Raw genomic sequence first — 13,690 nt, forward strand, 5'->3', positions numbered from 1 at the left:
CGGCGGAATGGTACGAGATCATGGGCGGGATATTGCTACCAATTCGTCGATTCTGGTTGGCCGCGACGCAGTCATCAGATTCCCTAGGCCAGTCACCTATTGAAGACGAAGGTATTAAAACGAGACCTTTGGTACAGTGAGAGATGCTGACGTGTTCTGATGTTAATTCGGACATTTAATATGCTGCTGCATGGAGTGGGCTCCCGTATGTGGAGCCAGCGTAAATGTTGTAAAATAGACCCTTTTTCCTTCATGCCTGCTGATTGATGTATTCGTCGCTGGTCTTGGTGTATTCCTGGCCCAAATGCTATCTCGAGCCGCAAAAAGAAACCGAGGTGGTCAAAAATAATATGGTGGCACGTAATACCCAAGAATTTCATTTTTTTTATACTTCCGGACTGCAGGAGCAGCTGCACCTATAACGGCCAAGAAATCCTGAGAGGGCTTGAAAAGAAACCTGCGATTTAAGGAGAATTTACGGGTAATCAAGCTTACAATTGCAAGACAGTCATGTATATTTTAAGGGTTATAAATACGTCATAAATATTTGGGGTAAGGTTACGCACACTCTTCCAATCGGCAACAGCGTTCACGAGTGCACGTACACCGCTGTCACAAAGTCCGAAGCTTCTTGTTCAGTTTGCCATAGCACTCTTGTCTCCGAATAGAGACCGAGTGACAGCACGGCGCGAAATCTTGGCGCTTCGCTTACATGGACATTTAAATCTAAGCAAAATAAAAAGAAAGTATAGGAGAAATAGGTTTCTGGCAGTATCAATGGAATCGCATCGTCGCGAACGCGAGGCAGGCCGAGGTACAACGTAGAAAACTGGAACGGGCTTGGATATTCAAACAGACACTCCAAGTGACCCGGCCGTCCCTGCAAGTTCAAACAGTTGCAGCAACGTAACAAGACAAAGTTCTACAAAGCTAATATACAAGAAATACTCTATTTGAACGTCTAGTGACGCGAACGTGTGACAAACTGTGGCAAAATTCTGAACTCCTAGATGCCACAGAAACGATGCCGTGGTGTGCAAGCGATATGTATATGATGTGCGCGCAGAAACTTCTAGTGTGTCTTTTCGGGAGTTGTTCCTAATGGTATGTCGCTTGATGTTGCTCTGTCCTTCGTGATGGGGGTGCCCCGGTGCTTCACGGCCTCCGTTGGCATACGCACCAGTGTCTCTTGCATGGCGCGCTTCCTATCCTCGCTTGTTACGAGGCCGGAGCTCTTGCGGTGCGCTAATTGGTATTGCTGCCTAACGTCAATGTGGCAGGGCGCAAGTTCGGCGCCCACCACAAAAAGTGACATCAAGGCGGCAGCAATGGCAAGCTGCAACGTTGTACGGCGGCCACCAAGCAGCGCTGGACTCATCTGGGCCAAGGTATCACCCAAGCGGCTGAAGGCGAGACCCACGGAGAGACTTAGGCAGCGGGTCATGACCTGGTACGCGACGACGTATATGATGAGATAGAACGCAAAGCACGCGGTTCCAGTTGCGCGCATTAAAATTACGAGCGAATCACGCAACGCAGTCTGCTCCCGTGGGTCAGTGGCCAGGATGGTCAGTGTTACGGCAAAGACGAGTGCGGAGGTGCTCACGGTGTTCCTGTAGCCGAAGGTAGTAATGAACGGCGACGAGACCACGGGCACACTGAAGGCCACGATGAAACTCAACGCTGTTGTGGTTTCCCCGACGGGAACACCGTCGTTAACGACGAAGGCGTCGAAGGCGTAGCTTATCGCAGCCCACATATAGCACATGGTAATGGTGCAAGCTCTGAACTGTGGGCTGCAGATACCGCTGCTATTTCCAGCCTCCCGACTACGAGCCTTAATCGCCGCTGCCTGAGCTGCCATGAGATCTCGGCAGTGCTCTGGGGAGACCTTGTTTATACTTGCCGCACGCAAAGCGATGCGCTCGGCTTCTTTGACGTTGCCGGTCTCCAAAAGCCAGCTGGGTGACTCATCGACGGTGTAATAAAGTAGCAGGAGAAGGCACGTTGGAACCATCAGTATCAGCTGCAGCGTCGCCCATCCTGCCTTCACGAGTTGAGCGGTAAACAGCGTGATCGGTGATAGCATCAACGCAGATATCGTGATCATGGCTATATAATCACGATATTTTTTTCACTCGGCGACAATTCATAAACCATCCCGTACACAGGTACCACGAGGGCACTCGTGGAGGCTGACACGACGGCACGCACACCCACGAAGAACTGGAAGTCATTCGGCATGGCACTAGCGGCGCCCGATATGAGGACTACAGGTACGGTGAAGAAGAGTACCGCCTTGCGGCCGACGCTGTCCGCGAGCGCTCCGACTGCAGGCAGCGTGGCTATGCTGGCAGCCGCGTACACGAGCCTCGCGACGTCGATGAGCCAGCGCCTGTCGCACACGAGGTTCCAGTGGCTGACGATGTTGTTGCCGTATTGGTCGAGGTCGAACTCCCACGATGCGCAAGGCACGATGCGAGCCGCATGGCCACCGTCCGGGGGGTCGCGCATTGTACAGTGGCTGTGCTCGCCTCGCTCGTCCACCGGTATGGCCAGCTGTTTCCACTCGTCCACGCTGAGGTTCTTCATGGAATCGGGCCGCCTGCACCAGTGATCCATTACGCCAGCTGTTAGCCTGAAGCTCTCGTAGTGCAGCCCGTAGCTGTAGACTACGATGACTGCGCCGAATACGTGTAGCATTTGGTAGGCGCCGTAGCCATACGGCACCTGATTCCCTAACCGCTTCGGCGCTGGCTTCACCAGGGCTAATTCGCCGGACACAAATAGTGGAGTCGTGGCCCGTCGGTCGTGGTGTGCGGCCATCCTTGCAGCTTGCTTCTTCTTCTATTGTGACCGCATGCGCGCAAGCTAATATGCACGAGCAAGGGCGTGTGGCGCGTGCCATGGATCAGCCGAAATGAACGAGGTACGTGCACATTAAAAAAATGAGAAAGCTACTGTAGGCTAAGGTCCCGCACTTACTTCAAAATAATTGCATTTACACTACAAAAAAATTACATCCCTATACGGCGTTCCACACGATAATATTCTTCATCAAGCGTAAACTAAAGAGAGACAGACAAAAAAGCATCCAAATGAGCATCAAAGCATCAAATTGAGCAATATATGGGGTAATGTCCCTGTGAGCTTAAGCTAAAAGGCGGAGATGAAGTGACCACCGCAAATGACGCGTTTTCATTTTGCACAGCTGAGGACTCCTTTCTCTGTGAAAAGGGTATATTTTATAAAATGAAAGGTCTTACGGAAACCCGAGTAGTCGGGGAAGTTCATAGTCAATAAAACAGACGGCGCCTAACAAGGTAGAGTATATTAATATAAAAGACGTTTCGGCTGTCGCATAAGAGCCTAGTTCACAGGGACAGCAACCGGTGAAGTACACTCGTTTAAGTACGTGTTATCGCGTGCTGCAGGTATCGCGCATATACAGGAGGGGGGTATCAGTACTTCTAGTAAACCTATGCGCAGAGTTACAAATGATGAAAGTTACCAAGTGGAAGCGTCAGACCTTTTTTATTTCGGTGGAGATCATGTACGCGTCATGCGATAGTTGATCTCGTACCCAATTAGACGCAATATACTGTACTTTGGTCAGCGCCGTGTGCTTGATTGACACTGATGCCATTTGTTCTTTTACGCATTCGCTAAGCCTTCATATAGCAAATCAGTGTCAACAGCTACATGACAAGAACGCTAATACCAAGCTTCCTCAGGGGCCGTTCCTGAGTGCAAGCCAAGTGAAAACGCTGCGAGCTAACATCAGCTTCTTCAAGCGCATGACATAAATCCATGTTGCACGCTGCATAAGAAAATACGCTGCGCCATTGAAAGCGTACGAGGCGATGATGCTATGCAAACAAACATAAGAAATTATCTGCAAGAGAACACTGAAGAGCATATGTAGCTTGTGCGGAACAAACTTTAACACATCAGTTTGTCAACATAGCTGTGAAAAATCATTCTGTCGTCTCTCTAACAAAAGATCTGCAGGTGCGTAATAACAAACGCCTTTGTTAGTTATGGCACATCATTGTGAAAACATGATCCGTGTCAGTAGTGTCTTTAAATACATCAAAATACACGTGCAAAAATAAGCTACTGCATGTATGCAGGTAATCATTGAAGAATGAAATTTTTGACAAAATAAAAACATATAGTATCGCGCTTTTGACGCTTCTTCCACGTGCTGTTACTCGACTGGCCAGCTCGCATTCTCTGTTTGCCTGAGTTAAGTACAATGTTTCGTCGACTGAATATCATATAATGAAAACCACTCGAGGCGAGGAAAATACACACTAAAATATGAGAACATTCCGACGATCGCAGGCTGCTAAGTACGAGGACACCCATGCGGTAAACGAGGACAAGCTGGTGAATGGTCTAATCTACCAGCACCAGCAACCACCTCAGGACGTCAAGCCAGCCTTGATGGTTTGCCGCCTACAAAAAGCGTACGGCTATACGGACACCAACGTAGTGTTGCGGGCAAGTCTTCCCGCTACTTTTCTGTACACAGTGAGAACGATAAGGAAATTCGAGGGACTCGATTTTTTTTCGTTAGTCAGGTGATTAAAACAAAAATACACATATGCAATGGCAGCAGGTGTTGCACCTCACACCGCCAATGAGGTGAGGGGTGCTGGCTGACACTCCTAGGGCTGAGCTTTACATATACTACAGAAATACGCGAGAAGGTTTAGGGGAGGATGCCCTCTGTTGCAGCTTCATTCGCAAAGCACCGCACGCGTAACTATGAAATTGTCTCTTTATTTACTTTCATATATGTTGTCCTTGTTCTAGATTTCAATTAAACGTAATTATATTCTTTTATGCTTTTCCTGGCTTCATTGCCTGTTTTCTTCATCATTGTAACTTGTTGTACTCTGGAATTTAGCACAGCGGTCGCGTTATTACCAAGACATGGATAGTACTTTAGGAACCCGTTTACTGTATGTCGGTGCTGTTAAAGAATTAAGGCCTTAAAAATATTAATTTTACAGACAACAATGCATCGGTAGAAAATTAGCTGCAAGGAATCGGCTTACTTGACGTCCAGTGCTAAGCTTCAAATAAATAGCTTGTATAAATATGCGGTACAAGAGAGCTAGAGCTAGCGTGTTATATATAACATGATGATATTTTTTTTTGCGCCTGCAGTTTTCAGCTCAACTATAAAACAAGCAGTCGATGTTCAAAAAAATAACGAGAAACGATAAAAGTGTTCAGAGCAAGGAATAGTTATAGAAGAACGTTTAGAGAACGCTTAAAGGACACTCTATGACTGCTAAAACATAATACTAAACGAAAGTACCTTGAAAGTTCCAGCATTACGCGCGGCCCAGTGTGGCCTTCAGTACGTGAAATACTCGCGACGATGCATGCACTTTCGCGTATCACCCTGTTCGACTGCTGTGTTCGCCATGGTGATTACCGGCCCAATGACGCTTTTCAAAGACACGAAAAGCATGCCGTGCCACGCACTTTTCATTCATTTCGTTCCGAAGATGTTCAGTTTAGCCAAACTGCTACACGAACACCGGATACATATGGAGTAAGAGCAGAACGCAAACGTGGCACTGTGAGTATCCTGTTCTTTCAGTGTCCATGTAGTAGGGACGCTGCACAGAACTTCTTCATGACGACATACCAACGAGCCAAGCCACAATCCTGATCGATTCCATTTTGTGAACACTGTCGAAAACAATGGAAAACCTGTCCTGGGGCGTTTGCGAAGAGTAGCATCAATTTTTTATCACATCCAGAAATTTCTTTAGGTTGGCATTTTGCGGTTCAAGTAGGAGTTTCGACCTGTAAGTGTATTGATCTGAAAGAGCATAATGCGCATTGGCAGAACTTTTCTTTGGTTTTTTTTTTCTCTGACGGATATGATTGTTTCTCGTAAGAATAGAAGTCATAGCTCATAACATCTCGCTGGACCGGAAAATGACCCCAGTCTGTGTGTGCTGCTGAATATGCACTGTTGCGTCTCAAAACGGCGAGGGTATTCTTGGTGTGCTTCCCACGAAGCGAGCACTTCACCAGCACCCGCCTAGACGACGACGGGATCCGGCGCTCACTATTAAAAAGAAAGGACGCTCCCTTCGGGGTGACACCAACCGGCGCCATTCTCTGAAAGCAGTAGCAGCTGTGAATGCCAGGCTCCTCAAATCGCTGCATACTGACTGTCGCGAAGAGCCCTCTAATTTATGCAAGGAGCCGACGTCAACGGCTGGCGTGGGAACAGCGTTGATCCCTGATTCTCGACTGCCTAGTCATTGCTTCATTGCGAGGACGATTGCGCAACAACAGGGGTGGAGTCCATTAAGTTAGTGCACCATCGTGAGCATAGTGCTGCGAACACTTCGACCCTTCTGATTGGCGGGGAAACAGTATAGTCGCATTCCCTCGTCTAGTGACGTAGGAAAGACGACGGCTTAAAAAGTGGATTGTGGATGCTTTGTGTAGCCTGCCCAGACACTTAGTGGGATCAGACATGTAAATTGCCCCTACAGGGCGTGTGCTCTCATTTGCATGGAGCCAGTATGGAGGTGTAAGTATGTAAAATAGACCGATGCGTTTCCTTCAAGCTCCCTCTCATGCTCTCACCAACAAGGAACTCTCGGCGATTGAGACGGACGACGGCGTGAGTTCGCCTAGCTTAGTGCGACGCCCCAGTACAGCGTAGGCCAGCTACCATGTCTTTGGCACTCCGGCGGCGTCAACAAGCTTTCCTCTGTGAGGCGCGCGAGTCATAACAACGTACCCCGGAACCGGATCTCGAATGTGTCCTCATTTGCAACATCCTGGCACAGTGGCTCCACTACTTTCAGATCATGTCATCTTTAACTGCTCTAAAGCAAGTTCTACGCTGTTTACGTGTTATCCGTCTGCTTTTTGTCCAACCTTACGCCATACGCGGGGCATCCAGAATTGCATGCTCAAGGTGACGGCGTACGACGCTAATATCATTTATCGCTGATGGCGATGTAGGGCCTGAGCTTCACTGTGCCGTCTGGCGAGTGCTTCGGCCTCCTTGCCGTCAACGGGGCGGGAAAGACTACCACGTTTAAGATACTGACCGGAGAAATACTTCCGCATGACGGCGACGCTTTCATTGATGGATTCTCCATATTTCGCGACCTGTCTCAGGTAAGGAGGCGACCGGTTCATTAGCCCATCTTGCAAGCATGGTGCATACGGTTCCACAGACGTTATAAAGAATCAATTCCAGAGAACTTTGTGCAAACTGTTCTAAGGGATATTCTGCATATACGACGTTAAATAGTGATTTCAGTGTGTGGCAGTCGACAGCGCGATGGGATGCAGATGGCGAGTCCGCAGAGAGCTATAGAAAGAAACGGTAGTGAAGTGAAAAAGAGGGAGGACATGGAGGTTATTGTGTTTGTGGGGGTTTTTCAGCTACACTGCCAGAGGAAGGGAAAGCTGTGTTGCAAAAGAGCCCCGGTGTTGGAACAGAGTACCTGAACAGTTACGTTGCTGAATCCTTTTTAGAAGAAGCCGCATGATCTGTATCAAAGATACCGCAAGACCTGACTGGTTTTGCGGCCGCTGTACTTCTAGGAGTAGCATTGGGATAAGAAATAGCGCGTTGCATCTTTTCCAGAGAACACCAACATTTCCTTTATACTGCAGCTTTTTCGTTTTCGTTTCGTATCTACGTTTTTCTTTCCACACCAATTGTGGCCAAACTGGAATTACCAAACCTATATTGCTCTGCGGCTGAGACAGCGGTATGTTGCAGCTTTTGATGAGTCATCTCTAAGTGCCTAAATTAAACTGCTCCATAGACGAACGCGGTCCCTCACTTGATTCTACAGCGGCGTGTGCCTTGACGAATTCCCGCTGGGCTGGCGACGACTCGCAGATTCATCGCTACCTGGGCTATTGTCCGCAGCGCGGCGGACTTCTGGATTGGCTGACAGGCGTCGAGACGTTAGTGCTCTACATTCGACTCCGTGGAATCTCGCCGACCAGCGAGTACCTCAACACGTTGCTTTACATATTTCACCTGGATGAAATCGGTGATCAACTCGTGGGAACCTACAGGTTCGCATTGCTACGCGCTTGAATCAGCCTAGGAATTCGATCCGTCCACTAGCTCCTCGCAATGGTTGCAACATATTGACAGGTGTAATTGTTTGTCTTTATCGGGCGACACGTTTAACCGCCTAACAAATGTTATCGTACAGCGCAGGACGCGCCAGCATGTATAGGAAGTTTCTGGAATTTTATCAATGCTTCCATCCGCTGCCTGTGACCGAACCTTGTGCAATCTGATCACATTTGTGCGCGACGCGAATGATGTAGAACTTTGGGGAAGGCACGCGGGTTTCAGCGATTACTCTGGAACATTCGACGACTGATGTATAAAAGCCAACGCACTTGACTCGCTGATCAGATTTTCGACGATCGCCGACCGTGTTAGCCGCTATCGTTGTGCTGTAAGTGTAGTCTGTTTTTGTGGGCACAGGCTCGCCCAATAAAAGTTAGTCTTTTCTTTCACAGTATTGCTACTGTGTTCTTCAACGTCGTCACCACGTGACAATATAGGGAACAGCAACGCATACAATTACGCAAGACAGCGGTAGAAGAGGGCATCTGCTTTCTTGCATTGTTCGGTTTCTTTCATTCAATACCGAACATTTATTTGCCAGGAATTGGACTTGTTGGACGGATATGTAACTGTCCTAAATTTACGTTGGAAATAAAGCGAACCACAGAGCAAATTGGCGGAAGCACCACCTACAATAAAGATGGCGCGACCCGCAGTCAACTAGCTGCACACATCCCAACACGTATTTTCTCTGGTTAAACAATGCATCGACGAGAACTCATCCCTCTACAAGGTCGTATCAGCTTCTCACTGTGCCGTGATAGCAAGGAGAAACAACTGCCAACGATATTGTAAAAACACGAGAAATAGATGAAGGCGGATTCTAGACTTACACTATATGTGCTATAACTCAATAGAAGCCGTGGAAAACACATCACATGATTTTTTTAAAATTTTCTTTAGCTCGTACAAAATATTCAACAAATTAAATATAAGCGAACAATGTTCTTTCGATTATCAAAATTGCGGAACAGGCTGACCATCTAGCATACGTAACAGTAGCCGATGAAGAGCTTCTTAATTCTGGTCGCGAAGAGAAAGCGAGAGATATAAATTTTATCGGCATTTTGGGCTTCAAAATGTGGGGCCCTTAGTCCAGGGCTCCAATGGCCATGGTGATGTTGCGGGCCTGACGGATCAGTGCCTGCTGAACCTGCGGGTTTCCGTTTCCTAGCAGCGTTTCCCAGCTATCCGGGGTTGGGATGGGAACATAGGTCGAAACAATCTACAAGACTTGATGCTATTCATAATTTTGTTATAAAAGACTGCGCTGTCGCCATAGTTCCTATTTTAACGTATTTGTGTTATTTGTCCTTGCGGAATGCATTATTTCTTTCGCAGTGCAAAGTTGCGACCGTAGTTCCAATATTTAGGCCGGGAATCACTTGTGATACGAAGAATTACTACCCTTCGTCACACCTTCTTAATTTTTCTGAGGTTCTTGAGATGTGAATGTACGACCTCTTACATCATTATTTCAAACGAGAAATCTCAGCTTTAGAACATGATTTTGTCAAAGGGGGACCAGTGGGAAATAAACCTTAAATGAGTGCAGCGGCCCATTGCATTTAAAGGGCCCCTGAAACGGTTCGGACAAATTTTGTAGACGCGTAGGGTACAGCTTAAGTAGAACATTCGCGCCACAGTTTAAGTGAAGCGTTACGTATTAATGGAGCTACAAGCGATTAGAAGTTACCCTCCTCCCCAGCCATGCTTTTCCTCCTCAGCTCGTTCGCCGAGCGAGCGGGGCTAAGCTCCGCCTTCACTGGTCCTGCGTCACGATGCGATGTCACATCGTCCATTTCCAGTTTCGGAGCCCGTCCCCGCCCGCGCGACACCTCTCCGCTAGCCGCTTGGCTGTCGACCCCAAGCGAGAGCTATCGAAGCAGCGTGCGTTGCGACCATTCTGTCGTAGCGCCGAATGTGTCTGGTATCCCGTTAACCACCGGCAAGCTGGTCATTTCGGCAAATGACTGGAGGCATAAGCTCACGCTGATGAAGGAACTTTGGCGTAGACGTACATGAGCGGACTGATTGGTCTGCACGGTCCAGACACTTGTTGGCGCAGCGCTTAACCAGCCAAACAAAGCGCTAATATTGCTCTAACCAAGCGTAAAACATTTTAAACATTTATAAAAACAACGTGTTGATGATTACACTCCTGCGAAAAATACACACCAACAGCAAAGAATACGCTTCGTCGCTGCTACTGTGTATGGTTGAGCTCAATGCCACCAGGTGGCTGCACCGTGCAGACCATTCACATTTGCCCTTCTGCTCATCTCGGCTCATCCCGTTACGGCACAGTCACGCGGCCAGACCCTGTCCACTTGCGCTTGCTGTTTGCCCTAATACGGGACTCGCGAAACGCTATTGCGTTAGTAATCTTCCGGTATAAAGTGACAGCCACAAGTGCGCAAATCCTGGCGCGGATCGGATATAGCGGCAGTCCGATGCGCCGCAGCCAGTTTGCTCGTACGCTGCCTTGCAGAGGGACACGATGTCGCAGCTCGACAAATTGCCAGTCGCTACGTTTGCAGTCCACAAGGCAACAAAGTCGAATCATAGTGCTCGCGAAAAGGCTGAGACCAACTCTGACCGCGGAGCTCTCGTCAAAATGGAGTACGTTGTAACACAAGCAGACGATACTTGCTGTGTGCCGGAAGTGCTGAAGTTTACTGAAAAATTGTTCTTGTGCATTCTCTTAATGTTACTTTCTTTTTATAAAAACAAATGAACTAACATTCCAACTATTACGAAGATTATTTTTTTACCATACAGTTGGAAAAATTATCGACCATGCGCCCTGGTCAGCCAATCAGATAGCTCACCCACGTGACGTCATATGGGTTATTTGCATCATATGGGTAGGGGCGGCTTAAAATTCTGCCGAGCAGTGCGCTGCGATCGGCAGCGATGTGCATTTTTAAAACGTTATAATAAATTACACGCTTTACACAGAGCACTTAGATGTGTCAATGAATTATCAGAAGGACCTAGTCTAATGACTTAGTACGTTTGTAGAAAATCGTCAAAAGCGTATCAGGGTCCCTTTAACCCCAGCACCCGCCGCGGTGGCTTAGCGGCTATCTTGTTGCGCTGTTACGCACGAGGTCGCCGGATCGAATCGCGGCGGCGGCGGCCACATTGAGATGGGGGCGAAACGCAAGAACGCCCGTGTAACATGCGTTGCTTGAACGTTCAAGAGCCCCAGGTGGTCAAAATTATCCCGGAGTGCCCCCATCGAAATGCTCCCATCGAAATGCGGCCGCCATAGCCGGGATTCGATCCCGTGACCTCGTGGAAAATCTATCTCGTGCGGCACGTAGGAGCGAAGTGTGGCGCGACCGCATGCCTCGCTAATCGGGAGATCACGAGAGTCAGCACGTGGGTGACACGTAGGTGCGATTCACAGTAGCCGCCGCAGACACACCTCCGCTCATGCAGCGCTTTGTTTCCACACAAAGGACGCGCGCTACTCTAGCGCCATCTCATAGCAGTGTCTCAGCAAAGCCCGTCTTGCACGACATTGGGCTTTTCATCATCTTCCTTCGCTTTCCTCCTGACGCTCGTTTCACTATCTCCGTCTTATCCCCAGCTGTGCTTCGCGTTCGCCTTCATCCGTCCCCGTAGTCGTTCGCTCGGTCGCGAGGGACAACAGCGACGCTCTAAAATGTATTATTGCGATGTCAATTATACTGCAGGCGCCGTCACCGTGGCGTTCCGTACAAAGTCCAAGGGCGATAACACCATCACAGCGTGCGTGCCGGGTGCAGTGCGTGCGAGTGAAAACGCGCCTGGGGAGCCGACGATCACGACTCAATCTGGCGCGCAAAGAAAGGAGAAAACTGAGAGGAAAGGCGCCGTCTTCCGTCGCGCGAGAGGCCGTGGGGGCCTGGGAAGAGAGGGAGGAGGGGGCTGGCGTCGTTCGCCAGTAACAGCGTATTTTGCGCGCAAGGGGAACCGACGATTGCTGCTTAATCTCGCGCGCGCAAGGGAAGAAAGCGAGGAGGCAGTGGAAGGGAAGGGGGGGGGGGGCGGCGTTCTACTCCGGCAGCAACAGCGTACTTTACGGGGTCGCGCGCGTCTTCTCTTTGAAAACGGGCCCCAACACAGGGCCCCCCGACCCCGCACGGTACTGCAGGCGCATCGCCGCCGCCGCTGCCGTGCTCGGCACGGATCCCCCGCCCACAAAAGCTACGACTGCACCGCAGCTTGCGCAATCCACCACGCTGAACCCACAGGGCATGGCCTTTGGTGACGCTTCGCAGGGAGCATTGACCTGCGTGACCCCTTCAGCACCACGGCAGGACGAGGCCACCACCATAGTTGTGAAGCTGACAGACGGCTTCAACCTCTCCACAGTAACACCAATCGAGTTGAGCCTACAAATTCGTCGGGCGGCCCACCTTGCCAAGTTCGAGAGGCAGGACACAGTTGTGAAAATTCGAACTACCCAAAACCTCATCGCCATCGACTCGTACCGTGCATCGGCCACCACCAAACTGCTCGCCTTAAAGTCCGTGGATGTCTGCGGAAAATCGCACCCTGTGAGTGCGTACTGCGCCAAGGACCCACAGAACGCCCGCGCCGTCCTGCACGGTGTACCACTCTCCTTTTCGGAAGATGCCGTACAGGAAGAACTCCTTATTCCGGGCCGAAAAATCCTGTCTTTTCGGCGACTTGGCAAGACGGCGTCTCTCATCATCACGGTAGAGGGGCCTCAAATACCAAAGAGCGCCATCCTGTTTTCAGCGGTCTACCGGCTTTACCCACCCAAGCCGAAATGCCTTCAGTGCTGGCATTGTTACAGCCTCAAACACAGATCTGATGTCTGCCCCAACGCCTCGACATATTCGTGCTGTAGATCTTGTGGGCAACATTTCCCCCCCTGGAACTGACACGTCAACTACTCCTCACGAGTGCGATATGCGCTGCTGCAACTGCGGGGGTGACCACCCGGCTACGGACGCAAACTGCCCACACCGCCGCGCTGCAGAGAAGGCACTTCGCCGACGCAAACCACCGGCGCGGATCAATCCAAATCACCGAGCAGCCCACCACCTCCCACGACCGCCTACTCGTGAAGACTCCAGCGTGCCAACCAGCAACCGGTTTTCGGCACTCGACACCGACTGCAGCCGTAGCCGTAGCCGCAGTCGCAACCAGAGTCAAAGTCACAACCGCAAGCCCAGTCAGAATGGGCCCAAACAAAAACCGAAGCCCGCCCACAAGCAGAAGATGGACTTCAGACAGAGCCAGACAGCTAAATCACAAAGTGATCAACACGATCCGCGCCGTCCTTCGTGGCCGCAACTACCGAAACCCAAGCCTGCTGGTGACGACCCTAACTGGCCTGCGCTACCCAACCAGCGACAGACGCAGCCTACGCCTTTAAAGGTGAGTGGTACAGCTCTCCCAGAAACTGCCCCCGCTCTGCAGCCATCCCCATTGAGCTCAGGCCTGCTGTCAGAGGAGTTAGATGCACGTATTCGTCACATCGTGCAACAAGCGATCGAATCTGCTATCGCAGCT

General features: G+C 49.9%; 2 protein-coding genes across 2 annotated transcripts; both read right to left on the reverse strand.

Annotated features, from left to right (window-relative positions):
* Positions 1-1,072: 1,072 nt before the first annotated feature.
* LOC135907690 (solute carrier family 22 member 1-like) lies at positions 1,073-2,017 on the reverse strand. The gene has a single exon (XM_065439396.1). The coding sequence runs from the start codon at positions 2,015-2,017 to the stop codon at positions 1,073-1,075; it is 945 nt and encodes a 314-aa protein (XP_065295468.1).
* Positions 2,018-2,112: 95 nt separating this feature from the next.
* LOC135907681 (beta-alanine transporter-like) lies at positions 2,113-2,911 on the reverse strand. Its single transcript, XM_065439385.2, has one exon. It carries the CDS (start codon positions 2,824-2,826, stop codon positions 2,113-2,115), a length of 714 nt encoding a protein of 237 aa, XP_065295457.1. The 5' UTR covers positions 2,827-2,911.
* Between the last annotated feature and the right edge of the window lie 10,779 nt (positions 2,912-13,690).

The sequence above is a fragment of the Dermacentor albipictus genome, chromosome 1, assembly GCF_038994185.2.
Source record: "Dermacentor albipictus isolate Rhodes 1998 colony chromosome 1, USDA_Dalb.pri_finalv2, whole genome shotgun sequence".
NCBI classification, from domain to species: domain Eukaryota; kingdom Metazoa; phylum Arthropoda; class Arachnida; order Ixodida; family Ixodidae; genus Dermacentor; species Dermacentor albipictus.